The 22,373-nt window shown below is 45.2% G+C and overlaps 1 protein-coding gene across 3 annotated transcripts in view; it reads left to right on the forward strand.

Moving 5' to 3' along the window:
- NHSL2 (NHS like 2) overlaps window positions 1-22,373 on the forward strand; it is a gene marked incomplete at its 5' end in the record, with an annotated part of 266,811 nt that overhangs the window by 116,443 nt on the left and 127,995 nt on the right. For 2 of the 3 annotated variants that reach the window (XM_082865000.1, XM_082865001.1), the window contains one exon: window positions 7,201-7,269. The exons of the other annotated variant lie outside the window; for it this stretch is intronic. In XM_082865000.1, coding sequence (XP_082721126.1) covers window positions 7,201-7,269 — 69 coding nt within the window. The remainder of the gene's footprint in view (window positions 1-7,200; window positions 7,270-22,373) is intronic. 3 annotated transcript variants of the gene reach the window in all.

Genomic DNA, 22,373 nt, shown 5'->3' on the forward strand with positions numbered 1-22,373 from the left:
GTCTGCTTGTGGTTTGTTTCTTTTCTAAATTATTTGTTAACAAGTCACAATTAGTAATCTTTCCATTCAATCTGGATTTCTGGCTTCTTTGAAAAACAGAGAAGTCTAGTAATACTGGCTCTGCGTTCTCACAGGTTAGTAGTTAGCTGGATTGGGGTGATGGCTTCCCTGTTAGATGGAGCTCTTGCTCTCCAGTTCGCCACAGTTCCCACCACTCCCTATTATTATTATTATTATTATATTACTCCAGCCTCCTTCACTCATTTATAGTAGTTGCCTGGCTCCTCAAGACATTCAGAAATTCTTAAATATTCCACACTTATCTAAATGTCCAGCTGTATTAGAGTCTCTTGGAGGAAAGAAACTTTATTTTGAATTTATTTTGTTTCTCCCATGCATCTCTGTACCTAGTAGATGCTCAATAAGTATTGAGAGAATAAAGAATTTCCTGAATCATCCTCCAGATGACTCTAGAATGTGTAAAACTTTACTTTTACTCCAAGGTAAAGCTTTATAAACGTACTGTCTGTTGAGAAAGTATCAATGTACCTGACTCATGCTAGATGCCTCAGAACAACAGAGGAGGAAACCGAGGCTCAGAGAGCCTATGCAGTAGGGCTGGGGCTGGAGATCTGGTCGTTTCTGGGGTAAGGGCCAATGCCTGTGCTTGATGAGGAATCTTTCCTAAACGTCAATGCTGGAAGCAGAGAGGAGCTGCCCCTGGGACTCTCTGGTAATGTTTGTCCACAAACTTTGAGAGTTACTTTGTTTGGATAGAGATTAAGCAGTTACTAAATGTCCTTTCTGTGCTGGGCATTTATGAAGTAACTCTGCACTTATTCTTGGGCTATCAGGAATTCTGAGCTTCCTGGGCAGCTCACTGAAAAGCTGAGGGACATACAGCTAGATTGAACCTAATTGTTCATGGCATTTGGAGCCCCTTTGGTGAGTCACGTTCAACTGAGAGAAGCATCTGCTTATTTCCTTGCCCATATGTGCACAGAGATTGTGCTATTCCCTCATGCCATCACTGGTGGTACTGATGTGTGGTGTGGGATGGGAAAACATGCAGAAATGATGCATGTTTCATTGCGCAGCAGCAAGCAGAAAGGAATGTGAGAATACCGTAGACTCCCGCTGGGGCAGAAATCTGGTGTCATGTGTTGCTAAACAGCTGCAGGAAAATTTGTCTGGACCCGTGGAGGCAGAGAGGTGGGTTCACCAGACTTTGGTTCTGAGTAACTTTGAGGGCACAGAGGTTGTACAGGAAACAGATATGGTGCATCTAGAAGCTTGACCCTGGAGGCTTCATCTGCCTTCTTTGCCACCCTGCCCCCTCCAGCCACCACCAGTTCCAGCTGTGGCTAGGAGAGGAGGGAAGCGGGAAGGCTTCAGCCCCAGGTTCCTCTAGGTCTGATGTGCTCACAGGCCCTGCTTAGGGCCACCGAAATGCTCAGACAGAAGGAGCTCCTGGGCCAGTCCTAAAGGAGGCAAGATAGGGCAGGGGTCGTGTGGGAGAGGCAGGGCAAAGGATTCATATGGGGGTTTTATCCTTCAGACTCTATAGGAGTTTATAGGACTATAAGAAACATGGAATCCATAACCTTGGACTCACCTAGAACCGGGTTCAAGCCCCTCCTCTATTCCTACAAGGGTGGCCTTAGGCAAGTCATTAATCTCTCCAAACCCAAGTTTACTTCTTTCTGTATAGTGTGAGGAGTCACGAGGCGATGTCTGTATGGGGCCTGGTCCATATTTTAAGAGATGGGAGCTGTGAGCTTTCTAATGATGCAACTGAGCAAATAAGCTATCATATTGGTTATTATTTATTGTGGGCTTACTATGGGCCAGACACTGTGCTAAACCATTTCAGTCCATTCTCTCTTTTTTTTAAATTAATTAATTAATTTTTATTTATAGCTGTGTTGGGTCTTCATTTCTGTGCGAGGGCTTTCTCTAGTTGTGGCAAGCGGGGGCCACTCTTCATCGTGGTGCGCGGGCCTCTCACTATCGCGGCCTTTCTTGTTGCGGAGCACAGGCTCCAGACACGCAGGCTCAGTAATTGTGGCTCACGGGCCTAGTTGCTCCGCGGCATGTGGGATCTTCCCAGACTAGGGCTCGAACCCGTGTCCCCTGCATTGGCAGGCAGATTCTCAACCACTGCGCCACCAGGGAAGCCCCCCATTCTCTCTTTAATCTTTCAAAGATAAAGAAATTGAGTTACAGAGAGGAAGAGTGACTCATCGAAGGTCATCCAGCCAGTAAATGACAGAACCAGCACACACTCGATACAGAGCAGTTCCAGAGCCCACACTTCCAACCAGACCACCTGCCACGCATTTGTTCCACTTCACACATGAGGAAACTTGAGGTCCAGGAGGCACTAGCATCAGAGACAGAGCTTAGGGCTTTAGATGTCTGGCTCTGCTAGTTAACATGCTGTGTGACCTTGGGCAAGTCACTCAACCTCTCTGAGCTTCAGTTTCCTGATTTGGAAAACATCTGAGTCCAAAGCCTCTGGCAGCCTGTACAGTGAGAAGCAGTATCCTATGGGAGAAGGTGGAGGGGAGGGAGCTCAGAATCTACCAGAGACAGAGAATGAGAAGAAATGGGTGTGACTGGCTTTACAAACTGGAGGCAAGTCTGGAATAGAAACTTACCAGAGTGAACATGACCAGTTCACACCACCCATTTAGCAGAGAGCCCACAGAGGCGGGGGGGGGGGGGGGGGGGGCAGGGGGGCCGGCAGGAGTATGGCCAGCTTAGCCGGCACCCACACAGTGAGCTGCTGTTGCCACCTAGGGGACAGGCAGTGACCATGAACTTGGGCTGAGCAGTACAGCACATTCCCATCTCCTGCTGGTTTCCGGAGTGGAAAGGGGCGGCCAAGCCTTGCTCCAGGAGTGGGGAGGAGAGTGAGGAAAAGGAACGGAGTGCTGCCTCTGCTTTGGGAGTTATAAATAAATCCATCTGGAAGTGTTTGGGGGCTGTGGGAGCCTGAGGCCGGCCTCTGCAATTCGGGCCATGTGGCACACATTTCCATTTACACCAGACCCGCCCCCCAGTCCCAAGAGACTGTCTGATTGGGCCTGTCTGTTCCAGCCCGAGCTGGGCAGGAACCTCTCAGGCCTCCACTCCGCTTCCAGCCCCCGCCCTAACCCTCCCCTCCTCCCAGGCCAACTCCAGCAAGATCATGTGTGAGAAGGTACTTCAAAAAGTTCACGTGCTATTCAAGTGCTGGTTGAATGAATGAATGAGTTTCAATTCATCATTTAACTGGCAGTACGTTCTGCTCACTAGGAAGGGACCGCGTGGTAGTTCTGGAAGGTGACGTGTTCTTGACTTTTAGCCTCCATCTCAGGATCATCTTTACCCTTCCCAGCTAAGGCTGGCTAAGGGACAAAGGCACTGCCCAAGTCTTGTTTGTTTTTCTATCCCCAGCACCAGCGCAATGCTCAGTAGGTGTTGCTTATATGAAGGGGTGAGTCAATTTATTAATTTAACAAACACTCATTGCACACCCTCATGTGCTGTGCACTCTGCTGAACACAGTAGAGAACAAAATAGACAGAATTCCTGCCCTCAACTGAGCTCGTGGTCACAGTGTTTCTCAGTGAGAGTACTATTGGCACGTGGGGTGAGACGATTCTTTGCAGTGTGGGATGGTCCTGTGCATTGCAGGATGTTCAACATCCTGACTTCTGGCCCACTTAGCACCCTGGAGTCATTGTGACAGCGAGAAATGCCTCTACACATTCCCAAATACTTCCAGGGGCTGGGAGGACCCACCCCGGGCTGAGGACCACTGCTGAGGGACTTGACAGGACATGAGGGAAGGAAGGCCATCCCCAAGGTATGAACGTGTTGAGTCCTCCAAGTCCACATGGAATTGGTGGTTTAGAACTGGGAAATCAAATTTGTCCCAGAAAGGTGTAAAATAATCCTTCAGTGGCTGAGTTAGGCCCCAGAAGCCTGTAAGGTAGCCTAGGTCCACAGTTTCCTCGGGCTGGCTTAGGGCTGAGCTGCAGGCACCCTGATGGCAGTTTTGAACATGATAAGATGATGAGATGGTATTTTGAGAATGTTCAGAAAACAGCCACTATTTGATCCCAGGTGTACGTTAGAAGTCAACCTCAAGATATAGATTTGGGATAAATCCACTTTGAAGTGGGACTTAGGGTTGAGACCCAGCATCCGTTAAGATCATCAAGGGAGAAGATATTGGGGAAAAGGTGAAGAATGCATTCAGAACAGAGGCTGAAGCTGGAGAAGTAGGCCCTGGGGGCACCTCTGCCCCTTCGTTTCCATTCCCAAGGTTAGCACCCTAGTTCAGGGCCTCTGCTCATGCCACGACCATTGCAGCAGCCTCCTAACTGGCCTCCGTTTTTCTTCTGGTCTCTCTGCCTTCCAGAATTATCTTCTTAAAACCTGGCTTTCATCACGTCCCTTCTCAACATTCACAGGGTCCACCCTCACACCCTAACCCCCTCAGTCACGCTGCCCAGCAAGCTGGCTCCAGATTCTCCTTCAAGGATTGTTGGTGCTCATCTCCTAGACCTTACCATCTGGCCACACAGAGCGCCAAACACACACTGTCCTTCTTTCACCGATGCCACCTCCTCCCCTGGGATACCCTTTGACCCCCTCTCCATTTGGAAAAATAAATTCAGGCTTCAAGGCTGAGTTCAAGCCTCCGCTCTTTTGTAAAGCTTTCCCCCACCCCTCAGAGGCCAGCACACTTTCCCATCTCTGTACCTCCCTCTCCAGCTCTTCATAACACTGTGGGGCTTCTGTCTCTCCCACTAGATTGAGAGTTCCCTGAGGGCGGCAGCCATGTTTTGCTTTGTCATCCCATTACCCAGCCTAGTGTGAAGGGACGGGAAAGTGGGCTTGGGGATGGGCTGGTAGGACAGGGCAAAGAGAAAGTACAGTGGTTTCCCCCAAGCCTGACAATGCATCCACTTGAGCCACTTTTAACTGCTCTCTCCATAAGCACTGTCTTCGGATGAGGGTTAGTGAAAGAGCTAAGGGAGAGAAGGAAAAAGATGGAGAGCCAAGGTGTGGGCAGGCAGAGGGAGCTGAATGGAGAAGAGAGGAGAGGCTGAGAGGATGAAAGAGGAGAGGAGAGAGCCACGGTCTGCTTCAACAGCTTTCCATACATAGAAATTCAAACAACCTGGAACGGAATAAGAAAAGATTTGGGACTCTGGAAATGAAAGCAGCTGCCTAGGCAGGTCAGCTGAATGTACGGTTAATTAATAGGCATTAATGCCCTTCAGTGACCAGCTGTGCATGGAATCACATCCTGCTGGGATCAAATGCCAGCTGCCCAGGATGCCCATTTAGTAAGGAGCAAAAAACAGCATTGGCATAAAAGAGCCAGAGAATTCCTCAGAGAGATCTTCCTAAGGGCAACGGGGGCCACTGGAACTCCATAGTTGCACCATACCACTGACCTGGCTCTTGCCAAAGATAAGGGGACACGAGAAGAAAAACAACATGTAGTGAGCTGCTAGTATCCCAGAGGCCACACCAGACACATTTTACGCACACAAGCTCTTTTGATCCTTAATGCAACTCTGTGAGGTAGGTATCGTCTCTATTTTACAGGTTAGAAAATTGAGGTCCTTGGAGGGTTAAGAATCTTACCCAAGGGCACATAGGTTCAAAGTCCTGGATCCAGGATTCCAGTGCAGTTCATCCCCTCCCCGATTGGCAGCAATTTTCTCCCTGGTCTTGCTGACTTTGGCTGTGGGGCTGATCTCTGGATTGATTTCTCTGAACATAAACAAAATACCATCAGTTTTTCCTGGCTCTGGAATGAGTCCTCAGAATCATGTGCTGTTTTCCAGTTTGCAGCTGGGTGCCTTTGCTGGGTGTTCACGAATATGAAGCAATAGGCCTTGTCCTGAGCATCAACAGTGTGCACTCAAAAAATGCCAGGGTGCTTTTCTTCCCAGAAGATACTTCAGGCTGGGGGCTTTTAGCCCGTGGAGCCGAGATTTCTATTTTCTCTTTCTTCCCAATGATCTGCCAGTGATCTGGTTGATGGCTGCCAGGCAAAATTTAAAATCCTTATCAAAATCATGGTACCTTTGAGATGTTGCCCACACTGTGTTCTGACTATCCCTGGGACCCATCCCTATCTGCTCAGTGGTTGATGGATGCCATCCATCTGCTGCCAGCCTGTGAGTGATGGTGAGCAGGGGACAGGAGGTAGGAACAGGGCAGGTGTGGACAGTGTTTCCCAGAATTCTGATGTGACATGGTTAGGCCAACTCACGGAGGAGCCAGTGGAGGCAGAGGCTGGACCCAATTGGGGGCACAATGGCACACAGCACAACCCCCATAGAGTTGTGGCTTTAGGGTGGGGTAGGTTGGCTAGAAAGTCTGTGATGATAGTTTTATGGAATTGTTCTGGAGTCAGGTACACTCTGGGAAACTTTGGGGCTGGGCCTTTGGCCTAGAGGTGTGTGTCCTACACAAGTGGTAATGGATTAGGATTATCGAGCCGCATGCAGGGCCTTCTGAAATCTTGCGGAGTGACAGAATTTTCAGTGATATTCAGTGTTAAGAGGTGACAAGTCTCTGATCTTGGGTTTGGGCTTTCGCTCTGGTCATTTTAGTGAACAGGATTTTTCGGCATCACCTTCAAAATCTATTTCAAATCCGACCACGTCTCACCACCTCCATTGCTACCACCTAGTCCAAGCCATCATCCTCTCTTGCCTGTCACTAGTCTCCTAAAATGATGCTGTTAAAACATAGTCTATGTCAGTCTTTTACTCAACATCCTCTAATTGTTCCCCATCTCACTCATATTAAAAGTCTTTAGGGTAGCCTGCGAGGCCCTCAGAATCTGCCATCCCCCTTACCTCCCTGACATGATCTCCTACAAATCCTTCCGTCACCTCCTTCATCCCAGCCACACTCGTCTCCTGATCATTCTTTAAGCTTTCCAGGCGCATTCGTGCTTTGTGCCTGCTTTTCCTTCTGCCTGGAATGCTTTATCCTAGTGTATCAGTCAGGATCCTGGGAGAGAGTGGTTATGGGAACTGGGGAAAGGTTGTTGTATGGAGAAGGCCACCTGACAGGAATTGTGGTCTTTGGTGGAGGGATGCAGCCAACCCGTGATGAACCTGCACAGCGAGAGCTGATGAAAAAAATCTCACTTTCTCTTTCCTTCTGATCTCCTTGCAGGTGCCTCCCATTGGTCAAACCTAACCCGAAGCCAGAGGGCGAGGGAACCTGTCGATGCAGTCTATACAGGTCAGCCTACCAAGGCACGAAGCTGGGTGGAAAAGGGTGGACAAGATCTGGAGGGGCAAATGGAAAATGTGCACAACCTCTGCATAGCTTTGTATCTGGCTCCCTCACTCCCTCCAGCCCTCCACTGAAATGTTACCTTCTCAGTGAAGCCTTCTCTGGCCACCATTTCTAAAATTTCAGCCCCCAGCACCCAACACCTTACATCCATTCATGCTATGCTTTCGTATAGCACTTAATACCACATAACATATAATTTATTTATCTTGCCTATCATCTGCTCCCCCACTAGAATGGGAGTTCCATGAGGGCAGGGACTTTGTTTGATTCATTGCTATTATCACTGCCTAGAATAGTATACAGTAGGTGCTCAATAAATATCTTGTCAATGAATGAAGCACTCTCAGAGGCCCCCCTACGGTGAGTCTGCTCTCAGCCAGGCACAGCTGGGGGTAGGTGTTCAATTGTTATTCATGCCTGCTGCTCTCAGTTTTCTCCAAAGAGGCTCGACTGCTGCTGCGGTATTTCAAGTCAGAGGGTGGGGAGGCCTTTGGTGCCCTCAGCATCGAAACTTGCATGACAGTTTGTCAACTCGAACCTTATGGAAACTGCTGTTGCATTGGTTAGCATGAGCTGAGCTTTGTGTATTTTTAAGTCAGCAGCAGTGGGTAGATTCACAGTCATGGGGACATTGGCCCTTCCGGGTGGTACATCCATACCTCAATAGTAGTGCTAATGGGCCTGTTTCCAAATAAGGTGGGCCCAGGAGGCACTTCCTTGAGGCTCAAGGGCAGGGGGATGTGAGCTGGGCCCTCTGGCCACAGTGGTGGTGAAACAGGGATAGGTCAGATCAGGACAAGCAAAACAGGTTTGAATTCCTAGTATTCTGTAGCTGTGTCCAGGATAATGTTTTTACTATACAAGTGGTATATGAAGATATTCTCATTGTGAAAAAAATCAAACAGTCCAGCTACAGTTAAAATCCTCTTCCCTCCCCAGGTCTGCTCCCCAGAGGTAACAACCACTGTTATCAGCAAAGAGTGCTCTCTTCCTAATCTCTTTCTATGTATACATAGTTTGGTTGTATGTGGGTATTTAAAAATAAATGGTATTACACGGTATATATTGATCTGTAACTTGCGTTTTTTCAGTTAACAATGTATCTTGGAAACCTTACCGTGTCAGGACACATGGATCTAACTCACTCTTTTTCAATCAAACTTTTCATTTTGAGGTAATTGAAGATTCACATGCAGTTTAAGAAATAATAGATCCCATATACCCTTCACCCAGTTTTCCTCAATGACAACCTCTTGCAAAACTATAGGACAATATCACCAGCAGGATAGTAACACTGATACAGTCAAGATACAGAACATTTTCATCACCACAAGGATCCTTCAAGTTGCCCTTTCATAGCTACACTCAGTTTTCTCCCCACCCCCCACCTCCTCCTTCACCCCTGGCAACCGCTAATCTGTTCTCCATTTCTAAAATTAGGTCATTTTGATAATGTTATGTAAATAAAATCATCCAGTATGTAACCTTTAGGGATTGTTCGGTTTTAAGTCAATATAATTATCTGGAGATTCATCCAGGTTGTTGTGGGTATCAACGGTCTGTTTTTTTAATTGCTGAGTAGTTTTCCATGGCTTGGATGTACCACAAATAGTTTATCCATTCGCCTGTTGAAGGACATATGGATTATTTCCAGTTTGGGGCTATTATAAATAAAGCTGCTATGAACAATCATGTAACAGGTTTTTATGTGAACAGAAGTTTTCATTTCTCTGGGATACCTGTCCAAGGGTACAATTGCTGGGTCATATGGTAGTTGCAAGTTTAGCTTTTAAAGTAACTTGCCAAACTGTTTTCCAGAATAGCCATACCATTTTACATTCCCATCAGCAATGTATGAGGGATCCAATTTCTTGGCGTCTTCTCCAACATTTGGTGCGGTCATTTTAAAAAATTTTTAGCCATTCTAATAGGTATGTAGTATATTTTATTGTGGTTTTAATTTGCATGTCCCTAATAGCAAGTGATAGAACATCTTTTTATGTGCTTATTTGCCATCCATATAGCCTTTTCAATGAATTATCTGTTCATGTCATTGTTTGATTGTCATGTATAAAATCTAGCCTGTATGCCTAGCTCTAGATTTCGAATATTTTCCTTTCTGTAAAAATTTTATAGTTTTACAGTTAAGTTCGTGATGCATTTTTTCAGCTTTATTGAAATATAATTGACATATAATATTGTGTAAGTTTAAGGTGTACAACATGATTTGGTGCACATATATATGTTTCAAAATGATTACCAAAATAAGGTTAGTTTGTGATGCATTTTAAGTTGATTTTTTGGGAATTTTGATAGGAATTGCACCAAACCTGTATATAAATTTGGGGAGAATTGACATCTTTACTATGTTGAGTCTTCTAATCCATGAACACAGTATATTTCTCAATATATTTAGGTCTCTTTGAATTCTTTCTTCAGCATTTTGTAGTTTTTAGCATACAAGTCCTATACGTGTCTTGTTATATTTACACTTAAACATTTTATTTTGAGAAACTGTAAATGGTATTGTATTTTTAAATTTTGGCATCCATTTGTTCATTGCTGGTATGTAGAAATATGATTTATTTCTGTATGCGTATCTTGTATCCTGCAACCTTGCCAAACTCACATATTACTTCTAGAAACTGTTTTGTAGTTCCTTGGGGCTTTCTACATATACCGTCAGATTATTTCCAAATAGGGACGGTTTTATTTCTTCCTTTTCAATCTGTATGCCTTTTATTTCCTTTTCTTGCCTGATTGTACTGGCTAGAACTTCCAGCATTATGTTGAATTCGAGTGGTGAGGGCAGACATTCTTGCCTTGTTCCCAATCTGAGGAGGAAAGCATTATCTTTCACCATTAAGTTTAGTGTTAGCTGTTAAGTGTTTTGTAGATGCTCTTTTTCAAGTTGAGGAAATTCCTTTCTTTTCCTATTTCTGAGAGGGTTTTTATTTTTTCTTTTTATCATAATGGGTGTTGGATTTTGTTAAGTGCTTTTTCTGCATTGATTGATATAATTGTGTGATTGTTCTTCTTTAGTCTATTAAAATGGTGGATTGCATTGACTTATTTTCAGATATTGAAACTGTCTTGCATCTCTGGAATAGACTCCACTTGATAATGGTGTATAATTCTTACTGAATTCTAAATACTAATGTTGTGTTGAGGAGTTTTACTTCTATTTTCATGAGGGATATTTGTCTGTAGTTTTCGTTTTTGTGTGCGACTGTCATCTGGTTTTGGCATCAAGATAATACTAGCTTCATAAAATTATTTGGGAAGCATTTTCTCTTCTTCTATTTTCTGGAAGAGATTGTGTAGAATTGGTGTTAATTCTTTAAACATTTGGTAGAATTCTCCAGTGAAACCATGGGACCTGGGTATTTCTTTTTTGGGAGTTTTAAAATTATGAATTCAATTTTCTTAATAGTGATAGGGCTATTCAAATCATCTATTTCCTACTGAGTGAGTTTTGGGCATTTGTGTTTTTCAAGGAATTGGTCAGTTTCATCACAATTCTCTAAGTGTATAGAGTTGTTCTTAGTGTTTATTCCTTTATTATCCTTTTGATGTCTGAAGGGTCTGTAGTGATATTCATTTCGTTCCTGATATTAATAACTTGTGTTTTCTCTTTTTTTTTTCCCTCTCTCTGTAGGTCTTACTGGAGTTTGTCAGTTTTGCTGATCTTTGTTTCATTGATTTTCTCTAAGTGTTTTCCTGTTTTCAATTTTATTGATTTCTGCTCCTAATTTCCTTTCTTCTGGCTTTATCTTGTGCTTTTTTTCTAGTTTCTTGAGGTAGAAACATAGATTATTGATTTGACACTTTTCCTCTTTTCTATAAATTTCCAGTTACACACTGCTTTAGTTGCATCCCACAAATTTTGCTATGTTGTATTTTCATTTTTATTCTGTTCAATGTATTTTTTAAAATTCTTCTTGAGATTTCATCTTTGACCTATGGATTATTTAGAAGTGTGCTGTTTGGTTTTCAAGTGTTTAGATATTTCCTGTTATCTTTCTGTTATTATTGATTTCTAGTTTGATTCCATTGCAGTCACAAAATACATTTCATTTTATTTCAATTGTTTTTTTCTTAACTTGTTAAGGCTTGTTTTATGGCACAGGGTATGGTATAACATAGCTTGTTCCATGGGCACTTGAAAAGAATGTGTAGTCTTCTTTGTTGAATGGAGTGTTCTATAAATGTTAAATTAGAAACCGTTGGTTGAGGGTGTTGTTGAGTTCTGTATCCTTGCTGATTTTCTGTCTAGTAGGTGCATCCCAGCTCCCCACTCAGCCTTCTTCAACATCACCCCAGTATGGAGGTTACCCCTGGTTACAGTTCAGCAAGGGTGAAAGTCTGTGTTTTCAACCCTTTCTTTGCAGGTGGGGTTGAGGGTTGGGGCCACATTTTTCTTTTCCTGTGATGTTTGGCTGTACTAGAGCAGTTAGTGTCTAAAATTTTCTATCTGGCTGGTATACCGCCTTTTCTGGTCCTTTGGTTAGAGACATAGGTTTTTTTGTTTTTGTTTTTTGTCTGCACCCATTGGTGTTTCCATGTTGCAAGCTTTTTAAGCTCCAACTCTGAGATACATGAGGCAAAACAAATCCAGGGAACTTACCACCGTGTCATTCCTCGAGTCCTGAGGTCTCTCTGGTGTCCCTTCTCTCCACCTTTCAGAGTCTTCTTGTGTCTCTTTTATTTATAATGTTCAAGAGTTTCAGTTGTACTTAGTTTTCAGTTTTACTTAGTGAGGGAATCGGGGGACAAAAGTTCATCTTCCCAGAAGCAGAAGTCCTAACTTACTCTTTTAAAATGTTACACAATTTTGCAGAGTATGACATTTATAAGGGTTTATTTAACTACTTACCCATTTGATGAACTCAGGTTGTTTCTAAATTTTGACAGCTGATATTTCAATAAGAATCCATTCAATAAACATTTGTGTACACGTGCAAGAGCTTTTTTGGGATAGATGCGAAGAAGTAGAGTTGCTGGGTAATAGGGGATGTGCATTTTACATACTAATAGGTATTACCAAATTCCTACCTGTGATGCCTGTCCTCCACCCAGCAGTGTATGAGAGTATCAGTTTTGCTCAGCTCCATGCCAACACTTGATAGAATCAAACTTTTAGTTATCAGTGTAATGGGTGAAAGATGGTATCTGATGGTTCTTTTCATTTGCCTTTCCTTGATTACTAGAGGTTGTGAATTTTCCCAAATGTCTATTAACCATTTGTAACTCTCCTTTTGAATTGACTGACCATATACTTTGCTATATATCTTTTGAGTTGTCTGCCTTTTTTATTGATTTACGGAAATTATGTATGGAGATTAATTTTTATATAATATATATAGCAAATAATATTTTCCCCAATTTATCATTTGTCTTTTAACTTTATTGATGGTGTCTTTCATCTAAGAAATGTTCTGATGTAGATTCAAATTTATCAAGCATTCCTTCATGGCTTTTTTTTTTTTTTTTTTTTTGCGGTATGCGGGCCTCTCACTGTTGTGGCCTCTCCCGTTGCGGAGCACAGGCTCCGGACGCGCAGGCTCAGCAGCCATGGCTCACGGGCCCAGCCGCTCTGCGGCATGTGGGATCTTCCCAGACTGGGGCACGAACCCGTGTCCCCTGCATCGGCAGGTGGACTCTCAACCACTTGCGCCACCAGGGAAGCCCCTTCATGGCTTTTGTGTTGTGTATGTGTGTTGTTTAAAAAGGATTTCTCTACACCAGAGTCACAAATATATATGCCTACATGCTTCTCATTGTGGTTATAGGTATGTTTTATTTTTTCATATTTAGTTGTTTGAGCTATCTGGAATGTCTGTGTATCTGTGTGCCTGTGTGCCTGTGTGCAGGCATGTACTATGAGGCAGAAATCTAATTTAGTTTTTCTCAAATGGAAAACCAGTTGTTCTATTGAATAGTTCATCCTTTCACCACAGACTTATAAATGACATATTATTTATTTAATATCCTACATGAGTTGGCTAGGGAGCTCTCTGTTCTCTTTTATTCATTAACTTGTCTATTTCTGTGCCAATGCCACACCCTATTAATTATTATAGATTTGATACCTTATATAATGAATCATCATTCATTGTCCTTTTTCCTCCAAAACTGTTTTAGCTCTTCTTGTACATATTCTCTTTCATATGGATGTTCAAATCAATTTGTCAAGTTCTATGAAAAATTCCTGTGGAGATTTGATTGGAACAGCAATTAGTTTATAGATTAATTTAGGGAGAATTGACATGTTTTCTACTTTTCCCCACACAACTTTTCCTCCTTCATGAAGAATATTGGAGCCCATGTGAAAAATGCTTAGGGGCTAAAGAACACACATAAGCCCCTCCTACACAAACACACACACACACACTTGTTTCTGTGTATTTGTGAAAGCCTACGCTTAGGCTCCAAGGGTAAATATCTATTGGAAACATGGACTCTAGGCACTAGGGCTGTTGTTCATTGGTACTCCCAAAGTGGGGGCAACTCCTTTTCCTGATCAAAAAGAAACAACCCCCCCAAACTCTGGCTTGATAACATACTTTGTTGGACTTCAAGGAAGGAAGTGGGGAGTAGATGAAGGAGACAAGCAGCACATGGTAACATTAGGAGACAGTGGGGTCATGATTTTTTATCCAGGAGAGCCCAGGATAACGGCAAGTATGAATGGTGAAGGATGGAAAGTACCAGGAATTAGGAGTGGCCCCCTCTTCCATGCTGGTGTCTATGGAGTGGGGTCCTGAGGAACTAGGGAACCACCTGTTCCCAGCAAGGTGCTCTCATTCACCATGTTCATCTATATACAGTATATATTGGAAGACGGGCTGGGTTGGCATCTGGGCCTATTGGGCCTGATGTTCTGGATGGACCACAGTGTGGGTTTGGAAGCAGATCTGGCTACCTTTGGGTTCACTCCCAGAAAACACTCCCAAGTCCCATGGGGTTTCTGTCTTGGTGGGTGTTCTGATGACTGGATAGTTTACCCTTGTATAAAAATGGTGTATTCTATCACAAAAGGGCCACGCTGCCTGCCCAGAGGTGTGCCCCTTCAGTGTTACTATCTGGTAGCAGGTACTCACAGCCAGTTGCACAGATCTTGATGCCTGGCTTGGGGTGGGGCTGCTAGAGCAGCTCAACCTACCTGCTCAGGTGTTTCAGCAAACTGTAAGCCCAAGAAGGATATTTAATAGTATGAGGCAGCCTTGGAGTTTAGCTGGAGCCCTCCAAACTTTTCCTAAGGAGGAAGTAGGGGCTGGTTTAGGGGTTCTTTCCCATGTGCAGATGCTGTCTGGGCAAGCAGCTCTGCCCTCACCTATGTTCCATTCAGCTGACAGGATGGACACTGCCCCCAGACATCTTTATTCTCCCCCACAAGGTCATGTTCTCCAAGGCAGGGGTGGGGCCTGAGCTACCAGCACCACTCTCTGAATCTTAACATCTAACAAGGCCGACAAAACATCACTCTAATAAAGAAGGCAAAATCAAGTGCAGTAATACCTTAGGAGAGGTACAAAGTGCTATGTGGAGTTTACTAACCTCACTTTTGAAAATCCAATCTATCATTAAGCCTTTTCCCACCCCAATGTCTTTTGGATCTGTACTTTTTTTTCCCCCACTTTCATGACTCTGATTTAGGCCCTACTGAGCACTAAAGCACTAGGCCCTACTGACCCCTCAGGGGCCACTTCTGATCTGTTTTCCTCTGGTGCATCTTCCGAACTCAAAGCTCTAATCATGTCCTCTGCTTCCTAATAAAACATCTTGACAGAATCAAGGCTTAACGTCCACCTGACTTTCTTCTTAAATGCCATTTACAGCTTTTCCTTTATTTCCAAAATGGCAGATGTTTACTATAGTGCTTGACTTTCGAAGTCCTTATGATACGTCCCAACCTTCCCTTCCTGTGTATGTCTGTAAGTGGGGTTGGGGGGCAGTTAGGAGGACAATGCATCTTGATGCTGGGTAAAGCACACCTTGAACTTTGGGGTCAGAGAAAACTGGTTCATCTAGTCTCTCCTCTGCGTCTTAGCTGCTGCATGACCCTGGCCCTCACTTCACGTTTCTGTCGCCCTCAGTTTCCTATTCTGTTAAGGCCGTGTAACAAAACAACCCCTATTCGAGGTTAGCGATGAAGACTCAGTGAGAGTGGAGATGAGTGGGGCTTCCAGGGCCGGAAGCTTCCCCAAGTTGGGGGTTCAGGCAGGGCGGGGCCCGGGCCGGCGGAGCAGGTGCCACTGTCGCGAGGCCGCCCGGGGCTGCTTTTCGTGCGCAGAGCACCTCCGCGCGTCTTGGTGCGTCACCAGGCGCTGGCAGAGGCGGCGAGCCTGCGGGGGCGGCCTGTGCGGGCACAGCCAGAGGGATGAGTCACGGTCCCTCAGCTCCTCCGGAACATGAGGCTCCTCGAAAGCGGCCCGGCCCCCGCCGGCCTTCCTCGCCAGCTCGGCTGAGCGGCAGAGCCGCCCCGCGTCCGGCAGAGGGCGCTGCAGTGCAGCCGCTCCAGCTGCCAAAGGCAGGCACCGCGTTTGGCTCAGAGGGAAAGATCCCGCCCCGGAGGCGGGGTGTGTGTGTGGGGGGGGAGGTCTCTGCAGCCCCAGTGGTGGCTTTGTTTTGTGTGTGTGTGGTGGTGTGTGTGTGTGTGTGTGTGTGTGTGTGTGTGTGTGTGTGTGTGTGAAACAATTAATATATTTATTTTCCTGATATTGCAAAATAAAGTTATATCTGATGTATTTTAATAGATTATTAAAATAGTCACTTTATTGTTGGCATTCTTTTTCCGGTTCTGACCTTGTTACAGAAGATTGAGAATGTGCTACAGGTTTGAAAGAAAAACCTAATTTTAAATAAACTTTATTTGGAACCTAAGAGAAAAATCACAAGATCTCACAGGTGTATTCTCAAAGTTTAGAGCATGGTCAGCAAACTTTTTCTGTAGAGGGCCAGAATGTAAATATTTTAATGTTTTGAGGGTCTATTTCATAATATTTTTTTAACGAAAACGCTTGTTTTTAACACAGAAGTGAAATGTACCTCAAAATGATCAGTCCCTACCCTCTTGCACTGTTGGTGGGAATGTAAATTGATACAGCCACTATGGAGAACAGTATGGAGGTTCCTTAAAAAACTAAAAATAGAATTACCATACACCCAGCAATCCCACTACTGGGCTATATACCCTGAGAAAACCATAATTCAAAAAGACACATGCACCCCAGTGTTCATTGCAGCACTATTTACAATAGCCAGGACATGGAAACAACCTAAGTGTCCATCGACAGATGAATGGATAAATAAGATGTGGCACATATATACAATGGAATATTACTCAGCCATAAAAAGAAACAAAATTGAGTTATTTGTAGTGAGGTGGATGGACCTAGAGTCTGTCACACAGAGTGAAGTAAGTCAGAAAGAGAAAAACAAATACCATATGCTAACACATAGATATGGAATCTAAAAAAAGAAAAAAATGGTTATGAAGAACTTAGGGGCAGGACAGGAATAAAGACACAGACGTAGAGAATGGACTTGAGGACACGGGGAGGGGGAAGGGTAAGCTGGGACAAAGTGAGAGAGTGGCATGGACATATATACACTACCAAATGTAAAACAGATAGCTAGTGGGAAGCAGCCGCATAGCACAGGGAGATCAGCTCGGTGCTTTGTGACCACCTAGAGGGGTGGGATAGGGAGGGTGGGAGGGAGACACAAGAGGGAGGGGATATGGGGCTATATGTATACGTATAGCTGATTCACTTTGTTACACAGCATAAACTAACACAACAATATAAAACAATTATACTCCAATAAAGATGTTTAAAAAAAGAAAAGATCAGTCCCTGTACAGAGCAATGGGGCCAACAGGGCCATACTGGAGAGGGCCTCTTCTTGCTTGCCCCAAGCTTTTGAGCAGGGAAATGAGAAGCTGGCGACTTCCCCACTCTCCCCAGAGAGGGTCCCTGATAAGGTGGGTCCCCCTTTTCCAAAATAGATCTGCCTAGGTGACCCAGCCCTTAATCTTGTCCCTTCTTGACCTTTCCCACCCGAGGTGATGGTTTAAAAGATTTGGGCTGATGCAGCAGAGGGCGGGGGGTGGGGTGGGGAAGAGCTCTAGCTATCAGGGGACCAGGGTTTCGGTACCAGCTCCATCTCGAGTGTGACCTCGGCCATTTCATTATTCATTCATTCAGAAAACATTCATTGTGTCCACAAGGCACTGACCATGGGGGGAAGGGAGGAGGCCAAAGCTGTGATAAAGCTGAACAATTATCCCGACCTTAAAACAGCTTACGCCTCACACAGGACCCCACACATAGGTGACCCATAAATAGTTGCTGAATAAATAAATGCTACGTCTTAATCGCTACACACAAGAGCAGGGAATTTTGGGTCACTGATGTGTCCCAGGTGCCTAGAACAATGCATGACACACAGTAGGTGCTCAGTAGTTTGTCAAATAAATGATAGAGGAATACATTAGGCATTTTGTGAGCACAGAGGACACCTAACCCACAAGAGTAAGTGGTGTTTGAACCAAGTCTTGAGGAAGAGTGGGTGTTAGCTAGGCACCCAGGGCCAGAGGGGAGGGTGATACAGGCAGAGAAGAACGTGTGCCAAGGTACAGAGCTCACGATGTCCTCACCAATCTGTGCCTCAACTCGTTCCTGTAAGAAAAAAAAAAAAAAAAGGATAGGGTTGGCCCTCTAATCTCTCAGATTCTTCAGGTTCTGAGATTCTCTGATTCTAAAAATGAATCCAGTTACCCAGGTTAGGGCCTGGACAGCTTTGCAGTTCAAGATATTCGGGTTTTGACTTTTGAGTGGGCCCATCTTCAGAATAAAGACTTGGCGATCTTAGGCACCCCTTTCCCAACTCCTTGCTCTGTCTTTTGTTTGTTTTGTTTTGTTTTTTTAACATCTTTATTGGAGTAGAATTGCTTTACAATGATGTGTTAGTTTCTGCTTTATAACAAAGTGAATCAGTTATACATATACGTATGTCCCCATATCTCTTCCCTCTTGCGTCTCCCTCCCTCCCACCCTCCCTATCTCACCCCTCGAGGTGGTCACAAAGCACCGCCCTTGCTCTGTCTTAAACCTTGGAAATCTCCCTCGAATCCTCATACAATGAGTTATCTACGCCACAAAACCCAGCACTTATTTGTGTATCGCCACGATTTTTCTTTGTATTCAATTGGTTTTTGAAATAAAGCCTTTGTTAATTTCATATTATTAAACTAACACAGTTAATTGTGGGCAAAACAGAAATGTATACAGAAGAAAATAAAAATCACCCATCCTTCACCTACCTGATGTAGTTCCTTGAAGATTTGTTATGCCTTCATTATAATACACACACCTGAGCTCATACAACACACCGTCACAGATGACTGTCATGTGAGCCTTATGTTCCCAGTGAACGCATGAGCTGGAGGCAGTTCTCGCTTACCCTCCATTAGTTGTGTCTCTGATGGGAAGAGATGTTGGCTGGGACCCCAAAACTCCGATTCTTTAGCCAGGTGTAGACCATCATGTTAAATCCTCAAAGACCATACTCTTCAGAGAACTTTCCTTTCTGAGGCAGGGCTTTGGACCTGAACCACTGTGGGGCCTTCTCACCCTGCCTGGAGTTGGGCTAGAGTTGGGCTAGATTACATGGGGGCCACCAGGCCTCCTTTGATCCAGACCAGAGACAGCTCTGAGCAGCTTTCTGGGGGCCCTGGGGAGGGGCTGCTTGGGAACTTACTTCCCTACCTGCCTGAAGGGGGCCCCACAAATAAACCCATAACCCTGGCTTACTCAGTTTCTCTTGGTCCCTCCCATTAAACGCTTCATCCCCAGCACACTGACCCCTTATTGTGTCATAGTTCCTTTCTGTTCAATGTGGGATCCATGGGCCAGTGGCATAGACAACAAGCTCTCTAGGAGATGGTTTGTATATTAAAGTTTAAGAAGTAAAGTGCAGATTCTATTTCAGAAGGTCTGGGGTGGAACCTGAAATTCTTCATTTTCTAACAAGTTCCCAAGTAATAGTGATGCAGCTGGTCCACGGACCACACTTTGAGTAGCAAAGATCTAGAAGTCTCTTTTGCCTTCCCTTGTCCTCCCTGAAGGTGAAGGGTTAGGAGAGGCCTCCAGCATTCCCTAGAGGTTAGAATATGTAGACACACACAAACACACACACACACACACACACACACACACACACGGAGTCAAGAGCTGTTCTGGGTGTTGAGTAAATGTTTGATGAGTGAATGCATGAAGTTTAAGGATGAGAAGACTTCAAGGTACACTTGCACCCCTCCCACCCCTCAGTGTGTTGCCCATTTCAGTGGTGATAGCATCAGCTTCAGTCACCAGATGGAATTGGTTCCTTAGCCAATTTTTTTAAATTTTATTTTTATTTGTTTTAAAATTCACATTTAAAAAAATTAATTTATTTATTTTTGGCTGCGTTGGGTCTTTGTTGCTGCACGCGGGCTTTCTCCAGTTGCGGTGGGTGGGGGCTACTCTTCGTTGTGGTGCACAGGCTTCTCATTGTGGTGGCTTCTCTTGTGTGGAATGTGGGCTCTAGGCACGCGGGCTTCAGCAGCTGTGGCATGTGGGCTCAGTAGTTGTGGCTCGCGGGCTCTAGAGCACAGGCTCAGTAGTTGTGGAGCACAGGCTTAGTTGCTCCACGGCATGTGGGATCTTCCCGGACCAGGGCTCAAACCCGTGTCCCCTGCATTGGCAGGAGTATTCTTAACCACTGCGCCACCAGGGAAGTCCCTCCTTAGCCATTTTTGCCTGGCTTTGTCTTTCCTTTCTCACCGCTTCTATTCTCATTCAGACACTTCTCATCTATCTCCAGGCTTCCTCCTGTCTCTGGTCCCACTCCCCTCCAGTTTACCAATAATCCTCTGCAGCTTCACACCAGGCCTTGAAAAAATATTTCCAGAATCTCTCTTCTACACTCTGAACATGCTTTTACTACCATGGTGTGTCTGGTTCCTGGAAACCTTACCTGGTTTTCCCCACTCCCCCCCCAGCCCTGTTACAGCCTGCTGCTTAACTTGATGTCCACTTGGATCCAAGGTGCTACCTCCGTGACTTGCCCTGCTGCACCCTCGCACCCAACTGCTTTTGCATTGCAGCCTCATTGCAGTGCCCCAGGCTCCTGCTTGGCCTGCAGGGAAAGTCAAACATGGCAACCTGGTTCTCTATTCACATATTTCTATTACTTACTATATCTTGTGTTCATAAGTAAACTCTAAGCTCCTGGAGGTCAAGGTTGTCTGTGTCTTATTCTTCTCTTTCCCCCTTGCAATCAGCATCTTCATTCATTCATTCATTCATTCATTTCTCAGAGATTGAATCTCCATTCTATGCTAGGCCTGGTGCCAGGTGCTGGGGCAGCAGAGGAGAGGCAGACACAGTCTAGTATATTCTAGGAGATTCAGGGCAACAGGGAAGTCCACAAACGTGAGACTGGCAAACTGATTTTGAGCCCAGGACAGTAGAAATATTTGTGAAAATGGTTGGTGAACAGGCAGGGCCTAACCATGCTTGGGACAGATCAGGAGGCAATTTGGGCTGGTGGATGCTGGAGGCCTACCTTAGGAGCTCTGGGGAGAAGTGGAAGAAAGAGATGGAGTATTGTCTACATTAGCACGTAGAAGGGGAAGTAGCAATTATGGTCCTGACCAAAACAACGTTTCCAGTTGTTACCTGAAACAATAGGATTTGGGGTGTAATTCTGAGAGGTGGGTGATGTCATGGGAATAGCACTAAAGTCAATTCTTTCTAGAACTCAGATTCCACGACCCTTTGACCTGGGTTTGGGTGCCAGCTCTCCCTCTTGCTTGCTGTCAGACCTTGGCAGGCCCTATTCCCCTGTGGCCTCGGCGTCTTCCTCTCTGACATGGCAGGATGTGGAGTGGGGTGGTGTGTGAGGAGTTGGGCTCGTGAGCCATAAGCTTCCTCCGAGCTCCTGACATCCGTGGCATGCGACGGGAGGAGAGGCACAGAGTAAGAAGGCTCAAGCAGCAGAGTGGACTAGGGATGGGGAGGCAGGTGAGGAGTGGAGGGAGAGAGGGCCTGACCCAGGGCAGGGGCATGAAGAGGGGCTAATGGATTGGTACCATATTTAGGAGGAAATGAAACTGACAGGAAGTGGCAACTGACCAGATGATGGAGAGAAAGAAGAAGGGAGAGGTCAAAGACGATGGAGATTTTGCTCCAATCTAGGAGGACGGAATAAGAGGAATCTTGGGTCACAGGCCCAGCACTGCCAGCAAACTGCCACGTGGCCTTCAGCAAGTCTTTGCTTCTTTCTGGGTCTCAGTTGCCACATCTATACACTGAAGGGATGGCTTTGATCTACCCAGACCCCCTCCCTGACCCATGACGACTGCAATAAGCTAGGGAGTGCTTCTGGTTTCCAAATTACCCTTTAGCTTGTTAGAGGTTTGGAGGCGAATTCTAGACTCTTAAGTGGGAAACCTGAAGCCATGGCAGAGCCTGTAACTGCAGCGCCTTGGGCAGCGGAGGTACGGGGGAGGGGGGTTGGAGGGCAAGTGGGGCTACGGGAAGAGGCCTTGGAGGCTGTCCTGAGGCAAAGCCCAAGGGCAGGCAGTCCCTGAAAAGGGGCTTGTTTCTTGGCCTCAGAAGACCTGGCCTTGGCAGTGTTTTAAAGGGGATATTTAAAGATCCCAGGTCCCAGAAGAATACAAATGGCACAGCATTGTGTGTGGTGTTGGAGTCATCTTTGCATAGTAGGGGAGCTTAGCTGGAGGTAGGGCTTTGCCCTGGGGTTTGAGTTAATGAACTCTGCACCCTGATCTGTGGAAGCCCATTTGTATATAACAATAAGAGCTAACACTTAAAGAGCACCTGCTGCGTCCTAGGCCTGGATCTAAGCACTTTACATGTACTCATCCACTAATTGCATCCTCACAGCAACCCTGTTTTACAGATGAGGAGACAGGCACAGAGAGGCTAAGTAGGTTGGCCCAGATCACATAGCTATTGAGTAGAGGAGTGAGCAGA

Source organism: Leucopleurus acutus (genome assembly GCF_964270905.1).
Source record: "Leucopleurus acutus genome assembly, chromosome: X".
Lineage (NCBI taxonomy): Eukaryota > Metazoa > Chordata > Mammalia > Artiodactyla > Delphinidae > Leucopleurus > Leucopleurus acutus.